Here is an 18,000-nt window from a genome sequence, read left to right as displayed (position 1 = left end):
ATATTCTTGAAGCCAACAAAAGTTCTATTGGTTGCAATTGAAACGAAAACCACAACAAATTAGCATAATAAACGTTTATTCTTAGGTGATAAGACTTTAAATGTTTGAAATATTTAGGAATCTAACAGTATACGTACATAAATACGAAATCAACACACATCATACAATATCATCTCCTAATAAATTCTCTCTCTCAAGCACCAAAAATTCTCGTCTGAAAGGCAAGCGTGAGTTCACTATATCAATTTCATCACAATGGGGAGTTTGCACGTGTGTTTCCGCACGCGAACTAATACATTGTCGACATATAAATCTAAACATTGAACTTAAAAAGGCACTTATCTAATATCTACATAATACGTAGAGTGATTCGCAACGTAACGAATACTGAACGGGTGCCTGTAGAGACCCTGAAGACAAGATTGTTTTGACGCCCTCTACATGTACCTGGTCTATTTCCATTACATTACGAATCACCCTGTATAAGACGAGGGAAATACTATGTAAGAGCTAGTAGTATACAGGATATTTCCTAAACATACAGTTCAAGTATAGGAGATTTTTATTCTTTGGGTCAAAATTAGATTCTTTATAAGCACTGTTTTTGGCAAATTTTATACATTGCCATTAATTTCTCGAAAATACTTTAATGCCAATGTCGTATTTGGTATTTGTTTAAAGTTTCCCACGTATTACCTCTGATACACATGCCAGGCCGATGTTGTCACGATGACTTCGATTTTTTAATGTTTAGAAAACACACTGTACAAATGCAGATTTAAGGGCAAACAATACATAGAAGTGTAAATTTTCTTCACCCTGTTGGCTCGCATAAGTCTCAATCACAGAGAAGTATATAAATTATAAAAAAAGGCTACTAGAGTATTTACATTAAACGTATTTTTTTTTAAAAGGTGAGTGCAAAAGTAAGTCAGTTTCCTAATATGGAAATGCATTATTATTATCAATACCAATACGTTTAAATCGAAGACCTTCATGATGATTTTAGTCCTAGATTAATATAGTACTATCACATTTTTTGACTAATATATACATATATCTAGGCCTGATTTAATGCGCTCCAAGTCTGGGTGGATAAATGCGCCTATAAACCACACAATAATAATTTAGTCTTAGCCTGCAAAGTCCAACTGGAAATAAACTTACATCTTACTTTTGAGCCTGCTGAACCCGTTTTTCCCACTCGGCCCTGCGCTGACTAAAGTTCTTCTTGGTCTCCGTCCGCACTTCCTCTTTAACAGTGTCAGTCGCAATGATCATCTCCGTATCAGTATTTGCCTCTTCTATGGATTCCGCTTTTTTAGGAGTGATCCACTGCTCAGTTCTCCGCCTCTCGTTCAATGACGCCTGCTTTTTTATGTGAAAATCAGTCACTATTGTTTTGGGCATGTTTAAACTCGCTGCCCTTTGAGTAGCTAGAAATATATCTCTATTATAAAATTTATTACACTTTAAGTGGTAATCTGTAACCTAAAAACACGTTATTGTTGAGACTTTTCCGCATCTGCACTTCAGGCTCTTCTTTGGCCAGGTTTTTGATCAGTTCCGGTGATTTTTTCAACTCCATTAGGGGCAGCTTGTTGCTCTTGACTTCCTCTTTAGTTTCTTTTATAATGCTCTTCTTCTCCGCCTCAGGAGTGGTTCCACTGTTATTCTCTTTATCTGAATCTCTGCGGAAAACAGTAAGTCCCTATAACAAAAACTCACGAAAGACTTATTATTATTAAACTTCACCTTTGCCTCCGCTCATCGGCGATAGCCTCCTGCAATTGCCCGATATCCTCGTCTCTCAATTTCAACGATCTCCTAGCGAAGACTTTCATCAATTCGGGCTCCTCATCGTTTTTCTGTTTAGCGAAGGATTTCCTCCTCAAAACCACTCCGTCGTTGGCTCTCTTGTCTAAGCTGTCTTGAGAGGATTTATCTGGAGTGCTGATATCCAGTTTTTCTTCGGTTTTCAATGAGTCCAGAGAAATAGATCGCATCTTCATAGCTCTGTCTCGGCTACAAGCTTTTACAGGAGGAGACTCTGGGGAGGTGATGGATATCACAGACGATTTGCGGGAGGAGGGTTTGGAGTCGTTTTTCTTGAATCTAGGAAGTGAATAATCTTATTAAATGTAATAAATTTCCATGCATAAATTATTTAACTATTAAGCAATCGAAATCAATGTAAGATCAGCGCTTTGATATGCCCACACATGTGACAGAAAAACTATTTATTGTTCAAACAAACGTTGAACGCGACGTTGCTATTTTTTGAAGGAAGTCAAAATTTTAGAAATAAAAGGTAACGTGTAAAATTTGCAAAAAACTGTGATGTACTCTTGCTTACCTGGTTGGAGTGGTCGGAGTAGTCGCTACAACCGGAGGAGTCTTCGGAGGAGAAACATCCTTAACCTCTGGACTATTTTCAATGATCTCCACGTCCTCCTTACTAAATTTTCTGGACATTTTACTTACTTCCCCACTGGGGAAATTAAACAGGGTTTTGGGCCTCGAAGGAGAATTCTCCGGGCTTATCCTGGGACTTTTCATGGAAAAGATAATATTACTCGAGGGCCTCACCTCCACTTTGTTCAGTTGTTTGTTCATAAATTCCGGTACGTGCGACTTTGCTTCTTGTCTCAGTTGGATTTTCGTAATCGAGACTTGAGAGTCTTTAGTGATATGTTTCTTTTCGTCCTCATTTTCAACTGAAGTTTTCTCTGAAGTCGCAGAAGAGAAGCTCTCGGACTTGCCGCTAATCACGTTGACGATTGCAGTGTGACTCGGACCGGTGATTGTAATGGTGTTAAATGCTTTTTGTTTCAAAACTGTGTTTTCTTGTGTAGTTTTTGTAGTAGCCACTTCGATTTCCTCTACAGTTTCACGATAGGTTTCCACAGGTTTTAATATAAGTTTCAATTCGGACCTCTTCACCGGCTCCTCCAAATCCTTAACGCTGTCCAATGAGGAAGCTTTAGTAATAGACTTCCTCTTTTCAGTCACATTATCAGGCTCTTCCAGGGGCTTATCCTCCTTTATCCGGCTCTTGAAACTATGGGACTTTGCCAGTGCTCTTGCGGGCTTCGGGGGATCCGTCAGAGACTTGCAGGAAAAGTCTTCTTCGCTGTTTAGAGTGAGCACTCTCTGTTGTAACGAGGACAAACCTGCAATTTTAATTTTATTTCTTATATCTTCTGTGGTGGTTTTAGTTTCCGAAGAATATGTAGTGGTCACGAGAGGGGGTGAAAGCTTAGTTGGTGAAGGTGTGTCTTTGGGGGCCAACTGGCGTTGCTTTAGTAAGTTCTCGAGTTCTGTTTGGATTGGAGAAGAATGAAGTGGAGGTGATTGAAGCGGAGGTGACTGAAGGACAGATGGCTCTAGGGGAGAAATTTCCTGGGTCATTTGGACAGAAGAGCGATGTTCTTTGGGGGAAGCCGGGATGTCTATTGGCTCTATTCGTTGTCTCGAAGCAGCCCCTGTACGGGGCGCTACTGAAGGCTTAGTTTGAGTCTGGGACCACACAGCCTGCTTTATCTGAGTTGTGGAAAAACCCTAAAAGAAACATCGAGTCAACCCTAATAACCAACACTCCTTACACTCGAACCTTCTTTTCCTCATTCAAACTGGTCCTGCCAGCATCCACTTCCATCTTCACCACCTCCTTCTTCTTCTTTTTGCCGCTCCTTCTCGGAAACAACCTTTCGAATAGCGATACCCTCTCCTCCCTCAACTCCTCACTGCGTAAGGAATCATCCTGGCTTTTGCCTGCATTGGACTTACTCCTGCTCAACCGAAATGAGCTGGAAGAGGGAGGCACTACGCCCGCTGGCAAAGAATTACATTTTAGTTTCACTTCGGAAGGGACCAAAGTGGAGTTGTGCAAGTTGCGCACACTGCTGCTGTACAGATCGGTTATCGGTTCTGGAATGAATAAGCGAAGCGGAAGCGAGAATTAGTCACACACAAGCTGAATGAGGCGGTACAATAAAATGATTGGTATTAGTTGATGATTTGCAATGATGATTGGTTTTAATACGGGGCGTTGCAAACACAAACACAACTTACCAGTGGTGATGCTTTCTGGGGAGATGCTTCGCACTGAAGAATCCTCGTTCACCTCAGGAGTTGCAGGGAGAGCTGAGGAGAGTTGGCCGTTTTTCCGCCTTGGAGCCCCATAAGTGCGTTTCGGTCTCACTGAAACCCGGTGATGGGCTGCGCTGTGGTTTAAAGGAGTCGTGGAGACGTCGAATTCCAAGTCGGATTCTGCAGCCGAAAGTGCAAAAGAAAACGTAAACTGCTTTTCCCTCTAAATGAAGACTAAGAGTGTAAAATTCTCTTACCTTGTTTATCATTCAAAGAAACCCTAGAAGAATGTCTGGATTGAGGGCCCACTGAATCCTAGAAAAAATACATTAAAACCCCATTTGATCCCAACGAAAATTATGTATATATGTATATCTACCTCATCCATTTCCGAACCATCCATACTAAGAAGGGACCCATCGCTGCACGTGCTATGGGATTTAGTTGGAAGATCCTGAAAGTATAAACAAAGCGCTGAATGTTTATGGAAATCATTAAAGACCATTTTTCGATACATTTAAAATAATATTTAGGTTTTGAGAACGGCGGCAATAGCAGGCGCACTTAGTGAAACCCAGATGACTAACTGTAAAATGTTATAACCGTTTTTAATCTTCGGCTGACAATGATAATTACAAGCCGGTGATTTAGTAGCTCAATGCAGATTTTTATTTTCTCGAGAAGAGAAATCGTATTAGTGGCTTTTAGGGGAAATTCGATATCCCCGCTTGTAGGGCCTCCTCGACTGAGGGAAGTAATTCGATTTGTTTCTGAGCGTGCACGCACGAAAATAAGGTCATAAAATCCTTATTTTACGGATTTCTTTTTTTCATTATTAGCTGTAAAGCGAGCCAAGGTTCGCGGCATATCGCAACAATAATCCATTATGAGATGCAAATGGTTATTTTGCAAACCGAGGAAGCATTAGAAACATTGTTTCGTAATGGACGTCGCATAAGTCAATAAGCATTATTATTGCAACTCGATGTCGTCAGCGACCGCCTACATTTATACGGGTTTGTGGAAAATTAGCACTATCGCAAGTATAGATTAGATTTTATTATTTAAACGAATATCTCAAGAGAAGTGGCTAATATAGACTGACATTTCCCATTCAATTCGATCCGGACAGCTAATCCCATTTGAAAATAGGTCGCCATAATGTCAAGTTCAAGAAGAATATTATGCTAAATACAGGGCGATTTTCAACGCATTGCACACAGGACAGGTGCGTGTGGACAGTTTCAGAACAAGCCAATTTTTCATGTGAAATATTTTTCTCACGCCCACAGTTGCTAGGATGTTGGCCTCAAAAAAATTTCAAAAATTTAAAGGCACAATCCAGACCACCCTTAAATATTTGTTTGGACTTATGCAATGTAGTCCGTATTATGTTAAAGGTGGATGCCCGCGCTCTGGAAAAAGGGATCGTACTGGGTTATTCACTATGTGAAATAGGCGCGTGTAGAGGATACATGCCAAGTCACCATAATGTCAAGTTCAAGAAGAATTTTATGCTGTAAACAGGATGATTCGCAACATAATGAACACAGAACAAGTTCCTATCGAGGGCCTCAAAACAATTCGATTATTTATATAAAAGATATTTGTTATACTAGGGTTGCTGAGATTTGGGACTCAGAAAATGTCATAAAAATTTGAAACCAGTATCTCAGCAACCGTAGGCATGCGAGAAATATTTCATAGGAAAAATCGGCTTGTTTTGATGTCCCTGACACGCCCCTGTCTTGCGTTGCGAATCACCCTACATACAACATAACATTCTTCTTGAACTTGACATTATGGCGACTTGTTTTACATCTTTTACACGTGCTGCATTACGAATCACCCAGTATAACGCCTTTTTCCAAGACGTGAACATCCTCTTTTAGCATAATATAGACAACATTGCGTGAGCCCCAACAGGTATATAAGTTTCGTTTGGATTGCGCCTTCTTCACATTATTGACAATTTTAGGAGAAAAAACCCACTCGTAAGTTGCCTTGATAACCAATCATCACGCACAATAAATAATGCTAATAAGCAATAATTGTTCACGGGTTTTCGGCGAAACTAGCGTCGGTTTAATTGCTACAAGAAAGTTGAAATTTTGCGCTGAAATACACACATTTCTCCTGCGCATTTGAAACGCCACAGCTTCTTGAATATATTTGATTGTTTCCATCGTAACAATTGCTCAGAACGAATAATGGGATTATTAAATTTACAACGCGGCATGAAACTAAGCCATTGTCCGTGGAACTTTTGTTTCAGCATGGAAGGGAAAACTGCTATAGAGCTTTTCCAATTTTAAATGCCTTTTTTATGTGTAACTGAATAAAAGCTCTTTGGGACTTCAAGTGGAAAGCTGCAGGTTCCTGCACATGAAAATCGACCCGGTGGAGGGGCTTTGTCCGCTTTTTAGCAGCACAATGCAACTGCCTCTTGTACGTGGAGAACACGCTTGGATTATTCATTAAAACGCGAATTTATAATCCAGTGCTAATTAGCCTAAAAGGTTAGCTCTAACGAAAATTACCTCGTAGGGCAGGTATATCCGTATCTTTTTCATCCAGAGCGCGTCCTGGCGCTTTTCACACCGGTTCTCGACGCAAAACATTGCACGTTGTTCATGAAACGCTGCTGGAAGAATTTGTTTCAACACATTTGCGCCAAAAGCGCACTAATAATGGCACGATGCCACGAAACCTACTGGTCTTGTTATAAAACAGAAATACTTTCTATTGCCGGTGGTACCCAAATCCTCGGCTAACGGCCTAGTGAGCACGCCGCACTCTGAATTGGTACCACAATGGTGTGTGTTCGATATTAAAAGGATAAAACAGAAGTTGCACATTGTTTGCCCGATTACGTAAGGTTGCTACTTGGAAAGTCTGCGATCATGCTTCTTGATAAGCAACGAAGATTTATGAAGTTTAAATAACTCCTTGATCAGAAATTTGCAAACAAGTGGGCATAGAAAAGCAATATTTTTCACGCAATACCAATTAGGTACAAATACAATATAACGTAATGACTGCCCACCTGCCTAATGTAATTACAGTTCGATCATTACAATGCCCACGTACTTATAGAGGCTATGATCAACGGAAACTTATAGGCTTGATCGGGATTTACGACTTAAACAAATAGGATTAATTGTCACGACACTGAAAAGGGGTGTTGTTAAAGCCATATTGTTTCGCTTCGCGATCTGGAAAATTTGACTCTTTCAGCGAGAAAATTCCATTCCGAAGGACTAAAAGGTTACTTTATTTTAAATACACAGAACTGTAGGCAAATTGGTTTAAATTAATTGTTTGTCAGTTATTGCTTTAAGTTCCCCAGATAAAGTCAATCGAACCCTAAAATTGCTCTCAATACTCAAATTAAAAACCTCTACATATCAAACATTTGGCATTCGGCAGGATTTCAGGAGCACCTCATTCCGGAGTTAACAATTAGTTTGACGGCGGATTTTCAGTTAATGACAGTTTTCGGGAATTTTGGTTTCAATTTCCCTTTAAAACGTTTAAAAATGTCGCGAAACGGGAAGATTAATGCGTGTTTGTGGTTTCAAATCGTCCTCCATATTCTGCTAATGAAAATATGTAAAACACTGTTTAAAATATCGCGTAACGAGCGGACCAATGCAGTTTTGTGCACGCGAATCGTCCTGCAGACCCTCAAGCTGAAGATTCCTGGTAAGCAACACGTAATCATTCAAAAAGTATTGTCAGTTCGATACCAGCTAGTTACATTAAATGTTTGTTTAATCATTTCTCAGTTCGAATTGCGGCTTTGCAAATGATGATTTGAAGTTTATAACTCGCAGCACCATAATTTTATTGAGGTCTTATAGCAACTTGCTTAAGTGCAAAAGAGGTGCAGATATTTGATTAGTCATTCAAGGCTTTGATGCGGGTGTGAATAACGAAGACTTTTTAATTATTTTTTTAGTATTACAAAGAAACTTGCATACTTCGTATTTGCTTCTTCGTGATTGCAGCTCTCCATTGAGGAAAATGTTTGTTTAATTTCTGGTTTGTTTTCCAGTTCCTTAGATATTTGGACAAAAAAACAATAGTGGCAACATGCCTTTGATACACTCGTTACTTCTTATGACAAAGTAGTAGCTGACTCATCTTCTCCGCATCATATTTAAATTAGCAAAGCTGCCACTTGCGCACGATGTTTCTCCTTAATATTTTTCTCAAACTTTAATCGTTAACATCTCGAAACTCCGCAGTGCAATGTATGTTGGACTGAACCATACTTACTTTGTGATTGGCAGTCTTTTCGAGAATAAGAAAGGAATCGGTGGCTGCGGCCGGAGAACCGCATGGCGGACTTCTGGGCAAACCTTCGTCGTCTTCACTGGTGTCGCCTCTTCCCGCTCTTCTCAGTCGGAGCTTTGAGCTCAATTCAGTCTGGAATACGTTATAAATCACTGTACAAGTTTGCCCCAAACGAACAAAAGCGTTAAATTTTTATTTTCATGGGAATTTTTTAATAAGAATCTCGTGAAGGATTAACCCAGGCCTCTCGAAAGCATATTGTTAAGCGACTGAGATTTATCATGTCCCGTTAATCCTCATAATCCCGGTTTTACCCAATACTAACAAACACAATTTACATAACATAAGCCTGTTAAATTTTGCCCTAAAATAAGACTAGAATTGCTATAAAGCATTTCCGAAGCAGATACAGGGCTGGGCAATGAGGCAGGGCAGCCTTGAACGATTGAAATTGAGACAGTAGACGACTTATTTATGTAACTGCATCATGGGACAACACGCAGATACACCTAGATATGCATGCATGCATTCGTGGGTGCGGACAGCACTTGCACAATGTTAGCTAATAAATCTTGTCGGCCAAAAATCGAACTTAAAGTGGCTCGATGGCTCCCTTTCACCGCATGTCCAAATATGGTAGTGTTTATGTTTGGCACGATTAGATAATGATGCATTAAAATCGTAAATAATTGTTGAAAATTAAACCAGATAAGGAAAAATTGTCACAATACTGTGGCATTGCTTGAAAACTAGTCGACTCTGCGAAATGAATAATCATTTCCGTAGGCCGATTTCCATTGCAAAAGGACCGAAAGATAAAACTGCAGCAGTAGCGATAGGAATATCCGTCAACGAGGCAGCAAATGTCAATGGTAAATGAAATCGTAAAACTGTAACTACGATGGCGTAACAGATGTTTTTATTTATTGGTTGGTCGTGGTTGGATTGTCACGACACTTTCAGTTGGTATTTGTCGGGGAAAGCTTACCGATTAAAGTTATTATTGAGGCAAAAAAAGCGCGGAAAGAAAATATTGATATTCCTGCCCTGAAAAATCTTTAAGTACCTCGATTTCGGACTAAACTCGCTTAAACAATACCACGGGCATGGATAATTGAGATTTCGGCATCTCGACCTTGTTCTGATTTTTATTGTTAATTATTCTGACGCTCCGTTTACGCATAGTTAAAAATAGCGGGCACGCACCAAACCTTATATTAAATTTAATTACCACAGAACCTTCTTTATCCGACTTCCAGTAGCTTTATTTAAAAACATCCGCGTTTATTTATTTACATCTCAACACAAAACTGTCATCGCAGCCTGCAAACGAGAATTGAAACGCTCCCGATCGCTCGCCCTCCTTTGTCGCCATGTTTACGTCTCATTTTAAAGTTTGATAAACAGTCGTTTTTCGTTTCATTAATAAGTACCAAAACGCAAATAGTTTATTTAAACAAATAACTTACAAAAATGTTAACGAACCAGGCCATCGTGTGTGCGATGTGTAACAACAATAATTACGAACCGAGGGGCCGGCCTGCCTCAACATTGACCTTTCGGAACCAGTCTTGGCTTCGTGCACGTTGAATTTATATTAATTGTCCTTAATAAAACTATCAACAATTAACACTTTGAAGAAACTTAACCCGGTTAGCGGCGTGTCGTCCGCACTAAGTAATGTGTAACAATTATTGCTAAATTGGGTATTAGAAGATTAAACGTACAGTATTATCGCGATTTTTACGGCGGTGGATTAGAAAATAAGTTTATTCGGTGTCGTAACGAATGACAAGTCACAATTAAATTCCGAAGAATTTAATGGTGGAGGGCAACACTGAGAAGGGCGTGTTCTGCCGCAATATAAAACGTGAAAACGCAGCTGAATGAGAATGTGTAACCCGAAGAAGTCGCGGCGCTGAAATCAACTGTCCTGCTGAAATTTGAGGATCTCCCAAAATTTACACACTATCATGAAAGTCACAAATCCACGGTTTCGCAACGTAAAAAATTCTACATTACCCGATTGCGGTTCGCGACGAACTGGTTGCTGTAAGCATTTAAAAATAAATAAATTAAACAAAACTGAGAAATCCACGTTGTAGATATTGCCACTTGTATGATATAGCCTTATTTCACAGGCATTCGTCAAGTGACGGATCGAAAGTTGTCACAAAAAGCCGATATGCGGCTTGGCTGTTTTACTCCTTTCAATCAAAAACAATCATTTCACTGCATGAATCATAGAACCGCCAATCAGTGAGTTATCCAATTTAAGAGCAATCAAGCAAACGAGGAATCAACAACAAATTGGTGGCATTCACAGGTATTTGATGGCTGGACCTTGGCTTCTCCGTATATGGCATTGAATACTAGTTTACACAACTGTTTCGCCTTCTGAGCGACCAGTCCCATAAGGCGAGTTTACTGCGACATGGCGTAATTCAAATAATTATAGTTTTCAGCAACAATGAGAAGGTGCTAATTTATTCAACAATGTTATCTTTACTGGTGGTAGTTTGTTGACCTACAGACAGATGTTCGTAAACTTCCTCGGATTTAAAGAGCAGATGAGTGAGTGCATTTCTTTCCGCAAGCGGAAATCCAGAATCGTCAACAGCTCTTAATAACGACGCACTTCGTATGATTAACCCCAGTAGCAACATTGGTGCGCTTTGAATTCTAGACACATGCAGACGATTACGTGGTTGTAAATCAGAGTTTATCAACTCGAACAGCACAGTAAAATCCGAGAAACAATTACCCGCGCCTACGATTAATTTATCTAATCACCCCTTGATGAGACTAACGAGCTACTAATGCCTTGGTTGAGATAATTTAAATGGGATGTTAATCTGAAGAGTTCTTACCTGTAATTTGGCGTCTACTAAAGGTTGCGAAACGGAGAGAGAGGAGGAACTTTGCGCTCCATCCAATTCCAAATCGGAGGAACCCGAATTCAGGGGGTGGAAAACGCTGTCGTGAGATACACTGAGGCCCGGGTGCATTGATGCCGAGTTTCTGACTTCATGGTGGCTAGAAAATTACGTTACCATAGGCACTTTTAAATTTTAACTTTCCGCCTGCTTGTTTTGCCACTGAATATCATTATTAACGAAAGCTGACGTTGACAACAAAGTCACCGCCATCTTGGTTGCGACATTTTTGGGCTTTGGCGGTCTTTGAGTCATTTGTCAAAGCAAAATGGCCGCCGTGCCTACGTATTAGAGAAACAAAACATAAACAGCGGTTGTTAGCGCGTGACTTCCACGTTGTCAACCTGACAATTTTCTCTAAAGTTACTTTAGTTTGGCTCGTCTATTTCTTATATTAACTTTAAGTGTACTTTGCAGTAGATTTGAAGATCCGGGCGAAAATTATTTATACAGAGTGACAGCAAAAAGGACATATTTTTTGTCCATTATGGCGCTTCTCAATATGCGCATTTTCGATATGTTTCGGGCAAAACGGACACGTACAAATCAAGTCGCAAATAGTACCTTCTAGGGGGAATTTCCTCGTCAGTGGACAGTTCGCCAGTAGACCTGCTACGGTTGCCATCTACATTCCTCTGCTCTGGGTGATGGTGAGAATGGGAATGGACCACTGTATCTTCTCCAGTTTTCTGCTTTTTCCGGAACCACTTTTTTGGATTCCAGAATTTCCTCTTGGAAACTACTGTAAAACAAATTATTTACTAGAGGGTTTGGGTCTTGTCGACTTTCATGCCCGCACTACAGCAGGAGACCTTCATACTAAAGCCTAACGTAAATTGTTCTCGTTTATCTTTCTGTGATTATTAAAAGGACTAATCTTAAGTTAAATTGAAGTTTTAAAAAACTTTTATAATGGCTAAAAGATGTTATCTCCGATAATAATATTCAATAAAATGGCACGAAAAGTTCGAGTACCAGTCTGGTACATGATCCATGCTTGTGGGAAAAATAGTGTACATAACTCGTAAGAAAGTTTCTTAACACACTCCCCTGATTGTTGCCCTTATCTGTACCTCATGAACGAGGTTTCGCGCTCCTGTGTTAAGAGTTGCTTTTTTCGCTTGTTAGGTGAATAAATATTTAATTTTCAGACAGTTTTCACAGGAAATCTGCGAAAAATGAGAACAATCCTCAAAATCTCTGCTTCAAACGTGAGCTGCAGACAAGAGAACACCACTTTGATGAAGGTGCGATAGCTAATTTTGCGAAGATTAAAGTCGATAGGAACCACATATTGCTTTCCTATTTTCTTCAAAATTCGGCACCTCAAAACGCAACGTCAATTCTTTTTAAACGCACATTCGAATGCTCTTTGGAAATTATATCATCATCCACACTTCGATGCACATCAGCTTCTAAATTATGCATTTATCCGATATAAATTAGGTATTTTCGCATGTGTAGATATCGCACATGTTGCAACTCGGAAGATGAGCGCGAACTTTTCCCTTATTTCAGCGCACAAGATCTGAAATCTAGAGCACAACTATCGGAGCGTGTTAAAACTTACGAATCATTTCCAACATGAAATAAGTCTGAAATGTTCGGTATCGGTCGTTGATTCGGAATTGGTTTACATAACCAATGTGCAGGTTGCCCAATTAATTTTGTTACTAATAATGAGAATTTGTCCAAATACCTAAATGATATTTACTCCCTCGTGACCACATTTGTTTCTCCAGCACACATCCTAAACTGAACTACGAACTAAACAGTTTCCGACAACAAACGATTTCAACAAAACCGCAGTAGTACTTACAGATACAGTTCTATTGAGAGACTGTCGATATTGTCTAAAATAACAAAAAAGATTTGCCGGATTGCAGTGGTTAGCCCAGTTAACTAACAGTGATTGTTACAAAGTAATTAGCGTCGATGTCTCAAGTTGGCTTAATCAAGCAATGAACTCAATTTTGGCACTTACTTCTGAGGTAGCGCCAGTCGGAGGTCTCATCGGTGGGCGACCAAGTGTTGCTCCGCGTCAATTTGGGCATAACTGCACTCACGTAAAAAGTATCTTTAACTGAACGCGTCGATGAATTCGGTGGTAAAAACGCCTGAATGTTATCTTTGGAGTATAGAAAAGTGACGTGAGGAGTTATCAGTTGATTGAGCACAAGTGGGAAAATAGGTGTAGCTACAAAGCTATCTTAATGGAGGATTACTTATTAGCGCTAATCTCGAAAGGCAGTAAATATCGAGTGGTTTTTTGCTCTCTGGACTCGGGGGAATGGCGCAAAAGGCTTTTGAATTTTTTATTGTTTTTTCGGTTACGGCACCAAAACAGTGAATGGGTCATAGTATGAATAATAATTAAGTACCACTGCCGAGAGCGGCCACGATAAACCTAACGGTATCTTTACAGTGGTAGGCGGACACGTCCATTGGGCCTTTCAGTTACCGACTTCGATACCTGGTAAATGCACGTATGGAAAACCGTGTACAACAACGAAATTGGCGCATTTCCAGCACTATAAATAAACACATCCATTTGCTTGAACGCATAACTCTTTAATGTTTCATCTACAAAATGCGGAAATTGATCAAACTTTATATCAATACAAACAAACTTAAATCTTACCGTTCTTCTCTTGCTCAAAGTCCTGTAAGGGGGAGGATTCTCGCACGCACGACATGAGACTTAGGGGCCCTGTCCCCGAATGTGTCCCCACAGTTGCAGACATCTGCAAGAAAATTCTTACATGTACTTCACGGTCGTTGTAGTATACACAATAAAACTAATTGCCTGAATTCCGCAAAAAAAAAACGGTGACACGTGTTGAAAGGCAAGAACGAATGGGAGAGTTGTCGAGGTCGTGGAAGTTCTCTCCCATTGTCGGGTCAAGTTCAAACGCAATCGATTTTTCAGCTGCGCTAACGCTGAGACCGTCGCAGCTTCCCCGAAGGATCAACAAGACAAAAAAAGCAAATTTTCATCTCCAAAAGCACTTTTACTAATGCGTAAATTGACCTAGAATGGCAGAGAAATTCGTACATGTAACGAATTCTGGTTTGAAATTAACCGAAATTATTCATGAGGTGGTCCGCTTAATCAGGAGATCTATTTTGGTCCAACGAACTCTTTGCTCTGGTTGCAAAATACTTTTCAAAGTATGTATAAATATTTCTTATTGCACGAGGAATTTTGAACACGGAAATTTCGAAAACCATAGAGTATTGTGGGCATAAAATGAAAACATTTCGAACAATTTTTTCCAAAAAAAGTATATTGATAGGTAGAAATTAAATCCCTTTGAAGGTGAATGATTCAGAGTTACCCTTGATTTTGAATTCATGAAATATTTATATTTCTCATTTTCACTTGTTATTTCTCTTTGAACCATCCAATCCTCCTTAATCCTCCATCGTTATAAGACATCAGATTCATTTTTGTGCAGGAGATAAATGAATAGTACATGCTCCAGTTTTGCAGCTGTCCACATTCGCAGCTTAAACCCCCATTTACAATATCTCTTCTATGCAGAACTCAATAATGGATGAATCATGTGTGGCCTCCTGTATGGAGATCCCACTAAATCCCCATATTGTTTTCCTTTTGTGTGAGACATCTCTGTGTAGTCCAGGGTAAAATCCACTGTTTACTCTCCCTGTTGGCCAGCCCATTCGCCTTTTTATTTTCAATTATTTTGGTGTAACTTGGGCCCTATGGAAAACTGATCTGCATACTTGAATTTCTTCATGTGGCCAGGTGTCATGACTTAGCCTGATCTTTGTTTATAAGTTTGTATTGCCATTGATCAGTCTTGGATAAATTTGGAAAAAACAACATCCCGAGAGTGAGGTTTTTCAAAACCAAGCCTTAGCATTGATCTAACTTAGGTATATCAAGGCTTTAACCTAAGGTTATGTTTTCATGTGGTCTTGTGGATTAGTCATTAGAACTCATTTGAATAATGACCCTATGGAGAAAATCACAGCTGCAAGCAACAGCTGTTTACTACTATTCATTGGCTAACAATTTTTAGCTTGAATGTACTGCTTCAGTCCAACCAATCTGCTTATAAATCCCAGTGAAAATACTCTGAAGAACCTCTATGTTCTCAGCTGGCCAAAATGTAATAAATGCACAGGGTGATGTGTTTTATGAGGCAATAAACTTTACCTATGCCCAGCTATGCTGCCTAAAATTTCGGTACATTTTGCATACTTTTAAAAGTTTGTTGAGGTTGAGCTGGGGCTGGGATGGCAATAAATAAACTTCAAATATTTACAACTAGGTTCCAATTTCCACTTCAACAAGGATAATGCTACAATCAAAATGACAGTTCTACAAACCTTGATGCGAAGAGAGTAAATTAATTATCATCACAGGAAAGAGAATCCGTGGGTTGAAGACGCATAAAACCAATAACTATTTGTAGATCACTTTTGAACTTTGCCTCCAGTTTTTCACATTTTCTTGTCTTAAATACGCGTTGCACACCCGGTTAGGTCGTCGAATGGTGGACGTTCATTGAGTACTTATCGAAAACAACCAAGAAAATTGGTTTTCTAGTGGGAAATTTCAGAAAATTCGGGCTTCTCTTGGAGCCCCGCTAAGTATCACGAGCCACCGCAGCAAGCACGTCAACTGTTGACTGTTTTTTTGTTTTTTGTTTTTGACAAGACTGTTTTACTAACGGATGGCATTGCCAAATCTGGGCTTGTATTGTACTGTATGCAGTTGAATAATTGTACTACGTAGGCATTTGGTGTTTTCAGAATCCTTGCGAAGTCTGAAACATTAGAAGTTGATATTAATTTTTTTTTCGTTAAAAAAATAAAAAAGTTGATTCTACTTAAGCATAAACAATAATTTAGATATTGTACTTTTTTTTGTACAATGAAAATTTCCTGTAACTTGCGCAAAAATGTAAAGATCCGGCAACATCTGCTCGGGAATGCTCGGGGAAAGTGACAGGTGCTCGACACTATTGCTGACAGTGACAGTAATGAAAAAAACAATTATTGATTTTAATTTTAATTATTCATGTTTAAAATCGTCTAATAAACCTCTAGAAATCATTAAAATCGCACTAAATTGTGCGGAAATTATGATTTAACTCCGTATCCCCATATAACAACGTCGCAATGAACGGATCACCATTAACTACCGCACAAGAATGCGAGGAAAAGGACACCAACTCTGTAAGTACCATTTTTTTTGCATAAGCAGCAGTTTTTGACCATTTAAAGCTTAAATACTTAATCTAGTTACCCCACTAATATACAATAAACGCATTGCTCATCTTTTGATCCAAATCAAAATATCTAACATTACAGTTCCTCACCTCTATAAAGTCTATTTCAGTAGTTTATTGAAATTTCCTTTCTACAAACTCATCAGAGAGCTCACAATGTATAATTGTATGCAGACTACAGATGCCTCCCAATCATCTGAACCTCATTCAATTCAAATCAATGAGGAACACCAAAATATAACAGCTAATACCGAACATGCAGTAAATGTTACTCAGGCTCTGCCTTGCACCTTAAATTACGTGGATATACCGACAAGTTCGTCCCTGGAAGATATTCCACCCCCCAAGGTAGAAGGTTGTAGCTGCATAAGCACTATTACAGAAGTATTTGCTTTAGCCTGATTATAATGCTCCTCCACCTTATGAGGTGGCGACTCAAACAAGCAAACTTCCTACATATGAGGAGGTACAACGTGAGAAGCATTTGGAAGAAGAACTTGGGGTTCCCATTGTAAATAATGTAATTTTTTCCCAAAATTAGTAGGTTTTTGGAGTAATTTTTTAAATGGGTTTAGCCATCCCAATATAGATCTCAGCCAGTACAAAGGATCTTAATGCCCATTGACAATGAGGCAGCAGAGGATGTGGATACTAGCCTCCTGGGCACGGATTTTATGTTTTATATCGCATTTTTTGGTATAAACTTAAAGGTCTATTATAATAAAATAGTTTTAAAAGCTGGCTTTCAGTGGCATTTATCTTTAATTGGATTGGGTTTCTGCTGCTGATGTGTTTCTGCCACACAATCGCCTCCCGTTATGGGGCCTTGTCTGGTTTTGGCTTATCCCTTGCCAAGTGGACATTCATCGTCCAGCATTCCACTGAATTAGCTTCAAAAGATAACAGCTGGTTATGGTGGCTGATAATGACTTTTGGTGAGAATCAGTTTTTGGCTTTTGAATTTTTCTAGAATCGCCTAAATTAGGTCTTATAATTTGCATCCGAGCAATTCTGCAGTATTTGAACATCAAAAGAGGCTGGCATATGTTGTCGGCCAGTCACCAGGAGAGGCTTCTATTTTTCTATTAAGTCTATAAGCACAATCTTGTAGAAATTTTCATGTATTCTCTCGTATCGTAGATTTCGAGTTAAGTGCTAAATTTCAGTAATTAAAATGCAATGTAAATTCTCAACTCTCAGTTATAAAATTAGCCAAATTATGTAATATTTTGATCTGTGATTGTGTGAAAATTGTTTTTTGTTTACACTAAAATTTTATTTTTTGATTTATGAATTTTACTGCGATTATTGTGTGTTTTTGTTGCTTTTTGTCAAAGTTTATAGGAATAGGTGTTCTAAAAAATGTAAGTTTATATAGTCTGGGTTTTAAAGTTAACATTCCAAACAGCAAT

The 18,000-nt window shown here is 39.1% G+C and overlaps 2 protein-coding genes across 8 annotated transcripts; one reads left to right on the top strand and one right to left on the bottom strand.

Annotated features, from left to right (window-relative positions):
- Nucleotides 1–59: 59 nt before the first annotated feature.
- On the bottom strand, nucleotides 60–15,995 carry LOC136416276 (nucleolar protein dao-5). 6 transcript variants are annotated; one of them, XM_066401378.1, is made up of 14 exons: nucleotides 15,684–15,995; nucleotides 13,969–14,071; nucleotides 11,892–12,069; nucleotides 11,262–11,427; nucleotides 8,374–8,523; nucleotides 4,472–4,546; nucleotides 4,350–4,407; nucleotides 4,075–4,272; nucleotides 3,614–3,930; nucleotides 2,357–3,561; nucleotides 1,756–2,115; nucleotides 1,492–1,691; nucleotides 1,168–1,436; nucleotides 60–1,105 (listed from the first exon to the last, which is right to left on the bottom strand). In XM_066401378.1, exons 2-13 carry the CDS (start codon nucleotides 14,069–14,071, stop codon nucleotides 1,171–1,173), a joined length of 3,276 nt encoding a protein of 1,091 aa, XP_066257475.1. In that variant the 5' UTR covers nucleotides 15,684–15,995; the 3' UTR covers nucleotides 60–1,105; nucleotides 1,168–1,170. The 6 variants fall into 6 exon arrangements, with proteins under 6 accessions (XP_066257475.1, XP_066257479.1, XP_066257476.1 ...); XM_066401382.1 differs by having other exon boundaries at nucleotides 3,614–3,834; XM_066401379.1 differs by having other exon boundaries at nucleotides 11,892–12,066.
- Nucleotides 15,996–16,315: 320 nt separating this feature from the next.
- Ndfip (Nedd4 family interacting protein) lies at nucleotides 16,316–17,874 on the top strand. Of its 2 annotated transcripts, none has more exons than XM_066401386.1 (6): nucleotides 16,316–16,535; nucleotides 16,763–16,936; nucleotides 16,986–17,099; nucleotides 17,164–17,284; nucleotides 17,338–17,523; nucleotides 17,574–17,874. In XM_066401386.1, the coding sequence occupies exons 1-6, from the start codon at nucleotides 16,479–16,481 to the stop codon at nucleotides 17,675–17,677; spliced, it is 756 nt and encodes a 251-aa protein (XP_066257483.1). In that variant the 5' UTR covers nucleotides 16,316–16,478; the 3' UTR covers nucleotides 17,678–17,874. The 2 variants fall into 2 exon arrangements, with proteins under 2 accessions (XP_066257483.1, XP_066257482.1); XM_066401385.1 differs by having other exon boundaries at nucleotides 16,317–16,535; nucleotides 16,986–17,108.
- The last annotated feature ends 126 nt before the right edge of the window (nucleotides 17,875–18,000 follow it).

The sequence above is a fragment of the Euwallacea similis genome, chromosome 22 (assembly GCF_039881205.1).
Source record: "Euwallacea similis isolate ESF13 chromosome 22, ESF131.1, whole genome shotgun sequence".
Classification (NCBI taxonomy): Eukaryota; Metazoa; Arthropoda; class Insecta; order Coleoptera; family Curculionidae; genus Euwallacea; species Euwallacea similis.
The sequence above is the reverse complement of the archived record's forward strand: the minus strand, read 5'-3'. Positions and strand labels throughout refer to the sequence as shown.